The 11,017-nt window shown below is 39.2% G+C and overlaps 1 protein-coding gene across 2 annotated transcripts in view; it reads right to left on the minus strand.

The window, feature by feature from the left end:
• Positions 1-11,017, minus strand: part of cfap74 (cilia and flagella associated protein 74) — a 43,722-nt gene that overhangs the window by 27,565 nt on the left and 5,140 nt on the right. For both annotated transcript variants that reach the window (XM_020612474.1, XM_020612473.1), the window contains exons 10-19: positions 10,535-10,692; positions 10,172-10,385; positions 9,912-10,064; positions 7,750-7,908; positions 7,374-7,492; positions 2,657-2,723; positions 2,210-2,299; positions 1,600-1,785; positions 1,352-1,475; positions 417-532 (exon numbers count right to left, since the gene is read on the minus strand). In XM_020612474.1, coding sequence (XP_020468130.1) covers positions 417-532; positions 1,352-1,475; positions 1,600-1,785; positions 2,210-2,299; positions 2,657-2,723; positions 7,374-7,492; positions 7,750-7,908; positions 9,912-10,064; positions 10,172-10,385; positions 10,535-10,692 — 1,386 coding nt within the window. The remainder of the gene's footprint in view (positions 1-416; positions 533-1,351; positions 1,476-1,599; positions 1,786-2,209; positions 2,300-2,656; positions 2,724-7,373; positions 7,493-7,749; positions 7,909-9,911; positions 10,065-10,171; positions 10,386-10,534; positions 10,693-11,017) is intronic.

Raw genomic sequence — 11,017 nt, forward strand, 5'->3', positions numbered from 1 at the left:
CATGTATAGTTGCATACAATCAATTGAATGTTTTTTTTAAGAATCTTCTCCAACCAAGATTTTTCCATAGAAAACCACTGTTATATTAGTAAGTTATAATAAGTGATAAATCAAACTACATCATAAGCATCATATTTGAGATACAGTACAAGCCACCAACTAGCCAGTACCCAATATAGGCTACAACTGACTCCTGCTGTGATTTTACCCTTAAAATGACCACAAATCAATGATATCCTTACACTGTATTGTGAAAAGAGACATGTTCATAAATATTTTTTAATCTTCTTTTTTCTCATTTTCTGTGCCATAAATTTCATCTTTACCTTCTTTAAACATGCAGAATACTACAAGTGATTTCACAATTACAGCTGAAAGCAATAGTGTTGCTGTAAGACATAACTGAACATACTTACATTTCCTAGACTTATGTCACTGGAGTCTTGGGGGCTCTCATCTACCTGAGCGTCCACATCAGTGAGCACACAAGCCTCAGAAATAGCTTCTGGATGTGCTGCTGAAGCCTCTGACACTGCCACACACATAGGGAAAACCTTTCATTTTTACTGCTGAGTGGTCAACCTGCCTTCAGAGAAGAGTAGATGACAGATCAGATTTGTAACAGTAACCAAAATATGGTTTCATGGTAACCTCAAGTTCAAGCTCAAGGTCACCATAATCAATTGACTTCATGGCAGTGCGGGCATACACTTCAGTTTGTAAATATGACAGGGATCTGCAGATGGCAAATAAAAAAAAAAAAAACTAAATATAAAAACAGAGTCAGAGCCGCTTGAGCACAGTTCTTCCACAACCAGCAGAGCAGAAACAAAAGACTGAACAGCTTATCAAAGAATCAGCTGAGGAAAAGTGCTGAATGTAGCGATGAAGACTTCTAATCTGATATCACAAAAGAGAAGAAGCTTCATTGTCACCGGCTGTGAGAGCAAGGTGAACCCTCTGCTCATGTAAATGTCATGATGTATTGGTACATGTATTTGTAGTCATTAGAATGTATTATCTGGGAACCATGAATGTCTACAAAGTTTTGTAGAAATCTGTCCAATAGTTGTTGACATATTTCAGTCAGCTTAGGTTGATTGGTGTCTCTAAATTGCCCATAGGAGTGCATGCGTGTGTGTGGTTGTTCGTCTATGTGTTAGCCCTACGATGGATTGGTGACCTGTCCAGGGTGTACCCCGCCTTCGCCCGATTGCTGGCTGGGATTGGCGCCAGAGTTAGGCCTTATGCAAGTACAGCTTCAGGTTTCAGTTTTTTAGGTCCATGTAGAACTTAAGTTTAGGGTGAAACTGACATTAAATGAATACTGTGCATATGTGCAACACTTTACCTGGTTGCTCTTGTTGTGATGCCTCAGAGAGCTTCTGACTCTCTTGCTCTGGCTGAAGTTGCACAGCATCCATGGATGCAGAGCTCTTCTCGTTGTCAGATGTTGTGTTTTGACTACTTGTCTCCTGTCAGCCAATAACGCACATTGGTCTGATTTTATACATACTTATATTGCTGTCTTTAGACCTGCTCAGGTGAATTGACTAGGTATTCTAGTCTGCCTCTTGAGGTCCATATTGATGGTCTGACCTGGCATGAGTTTGCAGAGACCTGGGATGGCATCTGGACATGGCTAGTTTCTGGACTGAGAGATGTGGAGGTGTCCAGGCTGAAGAGTGTGGCCAGTGCACCCTTGTTGGTCAAAGTTATGGTCCGCGAAATAGTCTGGCCCACCACGTGTGAACCAAAGTCAATGAACTGACTGTCAACCTCCATCTAGAGAAAGGACATAATAGGAAACAGTACATGAATTAATTAGCATCAGCACTGAAGAGCTGAGCATAGTTTTACACACATTAATGCAATTAGACTGTTATATTGGGATGATAGGCAGTCAGTGTTGTTGTTCTGTGGAAAATAAACAGGGTACAGTGTGAATGAGTACATATTTATTGAATATTATTTCTTATTTATCCTATAATTATTATAACATTATTAACAACCTAAAACTACAATTAAGTAGACCACCTAAATCTATGTTAACAAATGTATGTTTATAACGTGTACATACAATATACAGCAAGAAAAAAAAAATCCCTTCAAGACAGAAAAATAGCCTGTAACAAGGCATAAAATTACACTGACAGTCATTTTTAATGTCCAGTAATTTTCTGTAAGTTGGCTACAGCACACTACTCACATCACATTTCTTCACGGTGCATCTGACGGGCACAGAGAAAGGACCCAGTGTTGATGCAAAGTGGACCTCTCCTTCCAGTTCCTCATTGATCTGCAGGAATCAGATAACAAAACATGGTGTTTCTTCATAGCAGCACTGGCTATCTGGCATTTAATTCAGAATAAAGGTCTGATGTTAGATCCAACTACAGAACTTTGAGTCATTTTTTACAAGGTACACAGATGTTAAGTTTTGGATTTGATTATCACTGTGTACCTCATTTGCTAACACTATCCGTATTCCACTTTGTTCCAATTTGACAAAATGCTGATATGCAGATATAAACTTCACATTTTAATAGACTCAAAAGGATTAAAACCACTAAAAAACCAGCGTCAGATTTGAGCCTATGAGTCTGTTAATGGTACCATGCAGTGTAGGTGTAATTGGAGCAGTGATGCAACTAACCATAGGTTGGAAAACAATCTGTATTTCAAAGGACATCCCAGCAGATAAAGAACCAGGAGGGTCAAAGCTGAAACGCAAATCACAAGTTCTGAATAAGATAGTGGTTATTAAACCTTCCATTACACAGCTGAGACAAAGGTAACAATGCTCACTCAGACTAAAATAGTTTATTTGTTAGACATACAATGCCAACACAATGTAAAGGCAGTGTTTGTTTGTGTCAGCACATCTAGTGCGAATCTTTGCATGGCTCAAACAAATGATCATCAGCTTCAGATGAAATGCTGAAGTATGATGAACGTCCTGAGAGTGGACTAGGACTAAACTGGAGACATAACCATAACAAAAAGTCAGCTTAATGCTTAGACACAAAAAAAAAAAAGGAACAAAATAGCAGTTGTTTCATATGGAGACAGTGCAGTGTGGAACAGAATGTTCAGTTATTATTTCACAGCCAAATCTTATATCACATGCAAACCATACCAGAAACCAAACGTTTATTTCGTGATGAGAAAAGTAGCATGAGGTCTGAGCTGTTTCCAAGTGTCACGTGTATCTCACAGCACACATTTACACAAACCCTAATGTTGTGCTGCGGAGCTTGCTAACTTGCTGCCCTTCCAGCAACTCAAGAAAAGGGCAGATCAATATGAATATAGCAGGCAGACAGCCAGAGAAGCACAGAGGATTCTCAAAAAAAAAAAACAACTTACAAACATGCAAGAATAATTAGGAAGGAAATTAGGTATTATAAAGAAATATAACAAATGTTGTTAGATCTTGGTAATGCTGTTATCCAGTTAAAAGGTTAGAACCATTTTAATGTGAATGCACACATGCTAGTTTTCATGCATAGAAGATGAGCTATCCTCTGTCCACGTTGCTGTTTTTGGCCCAAAGGTAGAACAGGATGAAAGTGTCCAAAACTAAAAAAAAGGGTTCATATTAGTTTTTCTTGATTTTTATGTCAACTTCTCAAACTCTGATGGAGGATGAAGACTACATTTGTCCATTTGTTAATAAGATGTGCTATGTAATAAATACAGACGCAGGCTTGTACAAAATAAATGTAAGACTGCATGCAGCATTTTACTTGTATAACACAAACAATGTTGGTAAAACTACTCTCAGCAATATCAGAAATGTGGCCGCTGAGGAACAGAGTACTTGAAGACATTTTAACTGCAACAGAGACACAATGGGACATGGCTCAGCTGCGTTCAGTGGACATGATGAGTTGGGTTAGCTACGAGCAACTAAGGCAAAACCTTCATACGTCACTGAAAATATGTAGAGATAATTAGTCCTATCAGATGCCTGTAGCCACAAATAATTTTCAAACCTGATAAGAGCCTTTTCTTACACATGGTTTGAATAGCTGTGGACCACCACAAATAATATTTTAATGAACTCAGAAGTTGCTTTATGTTTCACTGTTACATATTATGGCTGCAGTTTTGGAATTGCAATGTTTAAATGAAATAAATACTATGTCAAACAGCAAACAACAACATAATCAGCAATCTCTGCATAATATTATTAACTGATGAGTAGTGGATCATTATGTCTGAATGAAACCAGTTGTTTGTCACTGGTCCAGCTGTCAGGTAAAGGACCTTGGAGCAGCTCACCACTGTGACTTGGAAGCATGTGAAAGGATTCCCCTTTGTTAGGTAAGTCTGGTGGTAATTATAAATGTTACACTGCACATGATCAGAATTTCTTTCTTTCTTTGGCCAATTTCCTTTTTTATCTCTACCATTTTTCTTTCCTAGCTTTGAGACAGGTGGCATGAAAAGACAAGTGAGGAAAAATAGAACAGGTCACATGGGACTAAATGCTGAGTGAGTGTTTCCTGGTACAGTCCTATATAAAGTCCTGCAAATGAGGCCATACGTGATGTGAAATGATGAAGCTGAGCGTTCTGGCTGTTCCCCATTGGCTTCTCCTACAGTAAATCAATAAGCGATCTTAGTTCATTATTCAGTTCAACAGAGTTAAAACACCCTCACGCTCATAACTACATGTGAAAGCAGTCTACAGTGAAGCATTGAAACTCTGATGATGTGTGCAAGAATATTACTCATATAATCTTGCTGTTGTATTTATTTCACAGAAGTGAAATCTTGCTCTATTTAGGTAGGTAGGTACTTTATTGATCCCACAGTGGGGAAATTTCTGATGTTTACATCTGATGGCTACAGTATAATGCATATTTCTGTTTGTAGTTTTAGGATCTATTTAAAATCCAAAACCAGAAAGTTTCTAAGAGCATTTTTATATGAATTTAACCAAACTAGAATTAATTCAGTGTAACAAAAACCACAATGAAACTGCTTGAAAATATGCAGGTGGATTGTTTTTAATTAGACATAAACATGGTTCTATTACAGAACATATAAAGCCCAGCTGCAGTTGTAACTGATGCTCATATTAAATGATTACTTTAAGGAGACAGACTACCAAAGATGATTAATAAAACAACAGGCTCAGGCAAGTGCAGCAACTTGTTCAAGCTAACTACTTCCACCAGGACACAGCCATAATAATGGTATACATATGGCCATCATTCACATTTTGAATTTGTTCTAATAGCTGTCTTTTTTGGAAGGTATTATTTCAATGGGTCCATTTCAGAATGACTCCAAATGTTTGGACTTAATGAAATCTCTACAAAACTATAATGTACTAAATAAAAACATCCAATTTAATTTCAATTGTACTTGAAGGTACCTGTTCAATTAGAATTTTCCCTAAACAGTTTTGTCATTAATGAACATCTATACACTGGATGAAAAATCTAACTGCGTAGCTCATTGTAGCATGATTTGGACCTAATTAAAGAAGCTGTAGGTGTGTTCTCAGCCCGAGATTTTGACGAGTATCACCATTTCTACTACAGTCTTAGGCTCCATCTCACAACTAATCCCACAAACCACAGAGGGGTGTCTTCCTCTCAGCTAGGCATTTGCAGTACATACTAGGAAGTGACACCAATTGTAAAACACAGCTTCTGTACAATGGCTTTTCACTAGGTCTGGCAAGCCTGGGCTGTTGTGGTTTTTGTCCCACTAGTGAAAAGATACAGCAGAGCCCATTCTGGCACAAATGCACCTACGCTTGGTAGAGGGGGGTGTAGGGGGATGGAAAGACATTTTTAGAAAATCAGGGGGCGTATAGGGAGCCATGCGCTGGTGTTGAAAAGCCCAGTGTGTTCCTGGTTCATGCTTCTCTCTCCTGCTGTGCTAATGTTTGTAGCTGGGTGAGCCATAAAGGCTTGGCAGTTGTCACGACTGATCTCAATATTGTAGGTTTTATTGTGTGAATAGTCAGCAGGTTATTCACACATTAAACACAGACACCTAGTGAGGTGTATGACAGGTGAATTTGTCAGCATGTGTATGCATTGTTTTTAAATTAGACCTTTCCTTACACCAAATTATATTATTCTTACACTACTTTGCCAGTGATCCTTTTGCAGTACAGTTTGCAGTAATATACTGTGTTTCCCTGGCATGGAAGGGAGTGAGTGGGTATAATGTACAGTATACAGTGTGTGTGCATTAGTCTATTTGGTAAGTGTGTGTTGGCTACATTTGAGTTTTGAATAGTGGAATAGAAGGTGATGTGTTTAGACAAGTGGTCCAGCATTATGCCTCAGTAACAGCATCAGTAAGTTCCAGCTAACCCTGCTGCAGCCCGGGAAACTCTTCACTCAGTCAGGCAGAAACAAAAGAGAGATGAAAAAACCACATCAAGTCATGGGGGAGCTGATGGGAAAGTGATACATAGTGAGTGACCTGGAGAACAATGCATCTCTGCTCGGCCTGTGGGCTGCTTGCAGGCTGCGAGAGAGGAGATAGCAGAGATGTAGCCTGACTCACTGAACGGAGTCTCATAACAGGAACTGTGAGCGTGGTGAGCTCAGCTGGCGTTCATATGTGGGAAGACAGGTTCTGCTTTCACGTCCACTCCGTCATCTTTTAAAATGACAAGAAGTGGTTGTTTTAAAGTCCTAAGTGGTGATATTTGAGCAGATGTTTCCATGTGATAACTGAAGCAGTATCTAGAATTTGTTGCTGTAAACACATTTAGCTCTACCATAGTTACAACAGAAGAAGCTCTGTCTTCTAAATTATATTTTCAAAACAACTACAATACCTGAAGCAATGCCACAGAGACTGAACTGTCCCACTGTGATACAAACTGGAGCTGCTGGTTTCTTTGAAAGCCCTAGTCTGTAAACTTGTAATATAAAGAACTGACCTCAATATGGTATTTGGAGTAAAGGGGCACAAACTAAGGCAAGTAGGTTGGCACTGGAATCTGACCCACCTCCTCCCAGCAAGGACCTTCTCCCTTCATATACTATGTCACAGGAAATACGTGACTGAACTTGCTGCTCTGGCCATCAAATACTGATGTATGTGGGTGAACACTGTTCTCTACTGAAAACTCAGTGTCTCATACAGGCACCAAAGGTACCCCTTCAGCGTCTGTATCAGACGCCAAAGTACTTGACAAAGCATCATTTGGGAAGAACTGACTGAATATTTTGCTTCCAAGGTCAAGAACAGCAGACACATGTAGAATATAAAGTGCATGCTGTACAGTATATGCTGCTGATTTACAGTCCACTTCTGTTTATACCAAGGCAACTGCTGTCATCTGTAATCCTGCAAACTGTTTACAGACTTTCACAATGTAAAAATCTTACCTGACAAAGATAAAATCCTTTAGCTGAGTGGAGACCCCAAGAAACTTGCAGTGGCTAGTGTTGTAAGTGATGTTAGTCAGGACAGTTTTCTTCTTATACATTTTCCCCACTTCAAAATCCTAAAACAGACCATTTAAAATATTAACAATTCTGTTTGCATTCTGTTGCTACTAAAATCCTTTGCCAAAACTTGAATAATCAAAAACTCATACAGTTTTAAATTGGCAACATGCACATAACACACAAATTATTATTATTATCCTTATAAATTATTAGCATTCATGATGCTAGAGGACCTGACATCCTACTGTATGATCAAGTTTCGATAAAGAGTACAATAAAGGGTGATGTGTTCACAAAACAAGTAGTGTGGTACCTTGAAGAGGATGCCCTCTGGTTTACTGATAAACGGAGGACCTTTGAACTCTTTTCCATGAACCTTTTTAGCAGGAACACTGAACTTGCCAACAGCCATGTGAGGTTCTTTCTGATTTACATCTGTCTGCATTAATGTAGTCTTTTCATTCAGGAGCTTCTGTAAACATGCAGTCAATTTCAGCAATGAAACAGTAGAATTGTTACACCATAACATAACAAACCTAAAATTCGCAGACATTAATATGACTCTTTATATAGAAGGCAACATTAGATAGAAAAAAGCAAGATGCATGAAATGTTATAGATTTAAAAGTACTCTGATACCACACATAGCACACCTGGTGATTAGGAGACATAATCTAGTCTTTATGTTATATGTACATAAAAAAAAGGTTACGTTACTTTTCAGTTGCTGTTCTCTCATCAGCGCCTCACCAAAGGTTTAGGGTCTGTATGAGATGCGTCTTTACTTTTCTCTCATGAATACCGCAGCTACTGCGTGAAAGAGAACCATATCCTCTGTCTGACTAAATGCAGATATATGCACCATATGTCGTTTATTTAAAAAAAAAGAAAGCATAGTTCATGAAGGATTATGAAATAACATGAAGACTAAAAATGAGGGGCACAGTCTGTTGTGATATGAAAAAATGGGAGACATTTCTACTGCTGTATCTGTGTATGCTCCATCTTTACCTAAAGAACATATGACAAGTTTTTCCAGTGTCGGAAAGTCAAAGTCACTGACCACTGTCTAAAACTAATAGTTTAAATATCTGAAACTGCAGTGCAGATATTACAAAATAGTTTTCGAGTAAACACAGTCACAATTCATTAAAAAGCAAATGTAAGGGATCTTTATCATAATTTATATGCTGATTACTAAAAAAGCATACCTGAAAGTATATTCATCGCTGAATTTTTAAATCCAGTATTAGTCTGGCTGTAGCACCAAAATTCACATAAAAGGTCAGCTCACAAATGTTCAATGTCTAAATCAAAGCAGTCATACAGGAACTCTACCTAAAATTACAATTTAAATCACAAAATTGTATTTAATGAGCATATTTTCTCTCTGCACTAGGTGCTAGCATCAGATTGTAGTCAGTGACAAAAACTCCTCCTAGCTGGAACACGCTGATACAGAATACAGTATGTGATGTTGCCAGGCAATGTGGGATAAGATGGGTTTTTTCTGTATTGTGAAGCACTTAAAGTGAATACAGATATTTAATCATTATTTTCCCCATCATGAATCTTCTTATAAACTTTGTTACATTGCTGTGTTTATCTGTTGCAATAGCCAACAGTGGGTTGATACTGTAAGTATTCTTTGATGAGGGCATCAGTCTGATTTGTCTATTAGGAGGACAGATCACTTCCATTTGACTTGTCACTTCTTCACAGCTCTGAGCTGCAACACTGCGCTTGCTCTGAGGCCTCAACACAATGAAAAGTGATGCCTGTCGCCCCAGATTTAAAGTGTGCCTCTATCAACAACTTCCAGGGAGCAGCCTTTGAGTAAAGCACTTTATTCCTAGATTTAAAAAACACAAAACAATAGAACTGATAGGCTTTTACCTACACCACAATTCTGGGAAATATTTGGATTTCTAAGGTCTACGGTGCTCTCAGACTGTATTAGAAAGTTAGTACTAGCTGCCTACAGGCACCTAGCGCACTAAGCTAATGGGCTAGTTTTAATCAGAGATAATCACCTTTATTGCCCAAGTACGTTACACACAAGGAATTTGTTTCCAGTACAGAACTGAGGCAGCCATCTGCGGCGCAGACTCAACCGATGGCTCTAACCAGTGGGGGCAACTTGAGGGTTCAATGTCTTGCCCAAGGACACTTCGACACGTGGACTGCAGAAATTTTAACCTACCAGCAATCATCTTAACTGTAGTGGTTCATGATAGCTTGTTTAAGTTCATTTTTATTGCAGCACACTAACAAACTGAAGGCTTGGCTACTGGGAAGTGAAACTGCATTTTGACCCTGTTTCTATTATTGCAGGTAGGGAATTCATGTGTTCAAAAATAGGCAATAAGCACATCCACAAAAAACTGCTGCTGTAAATGGGACATGATTTATGAGTGTTTAATTTTGGCAGCGAGTATTTGCTTGTGATAGGCTGTGGCTGTTAGTGATGTGCACCTCGTATTCGAGGTCCCACAGCCCAGAGAACTCGGGCTCAGGCAGGCTGTCAGCAAGGTTCTGGTGTACCATCTTCTGCAGCATGGTTTCCTCCTGGTCCTCAATGTCAGAGGAAGCTGACGATGAACTGCTGGTGTCACTGAACTGTCTTAACTGCCAGACAAATACACGCACACACACATATCAGGTCATAATTGTTCAGAATGCAGTTGATCTCTTTACACAGTCATTTGGCATCTCAGATGTTATAAACCACTCACAGTTGTGGCTTTCTCCTCTGTGGCTGATGGAGGGCTAGCATCCAAGTAGTATAGGAGCTTCTCTTTTGTCCTCCCCACAGATGGCAACTTGTCAGTAGCTGAGGGTTTAGGCAGTAATACCTGGTGCTTCTTCCTGCTCTTTACCAGCTGTTCCTCCTGAAGGATTTTTGCCATAATTGCCAGCCTCTTTGACTTCTGCCTGTTCTCAAATTCCCTGAAAATGGCAAATCAGCAGCACTGCATTATAGTGAAATGGGGTCATGTATTCCTCTCTGCACACAGTGAGAGAAAACACCCACACACTGCTGCACAGAGTGGGAGTGGAGGACAGAGTGGGAGAGAAGAGGAGAAGAAAGGACATACTCTTGTTTTTGTTTCAATTTCTCTATTTGCTTCTGTTGGTACATATGTTTGGTACTGTTGATGCCTTGGGCCTGCAGGGATTCTCTTAGCTGTCTCTGTTGCTGTTCTTTCTTCTGGGCATTTGCTTTGGCTTTGCTTTGTTGGGCCCGCAAGCCCTCCTAAAGAAACAATACCAGTTTAATGAAGCTATATTTGATCACATGTCGCTTTAGGCATGAAACTGATAATTTGAAATGAATGTTACAGCTCTATTTTCTACTTAAATAAGAGATCTGTTGAGGGTGGAATTTGAAAATACATAGCATGATGATGATACCACTGCAAGATCTCAGTAACAAGCATACAAGTGTTGTTGACACTAGCATATACACTGGAAGTCAGGTGCACAAACTGTATACAATGCCATGAAAAAGGATTGTGAATGGTTTGGAATTACATGGCTTCCTGCTTTAACTAGTCATAAAATGTGATCTGGTCTTCATC

The sequence above is a fragment of the Monopterus albus genome, unplaced genomic scaffold, assembly GCF_001952655.1.
Source record: "Monopterus albus unplaced genomic scaffold, M_albus_1.0 scaffold126.1, whole genome shotgun sequence".
NCBI lineage: Eukaryota > Metazoa > Chordata > Actinopteri > Synbranchiformes > Synbranchidae > Monopterus > Monopterus albus.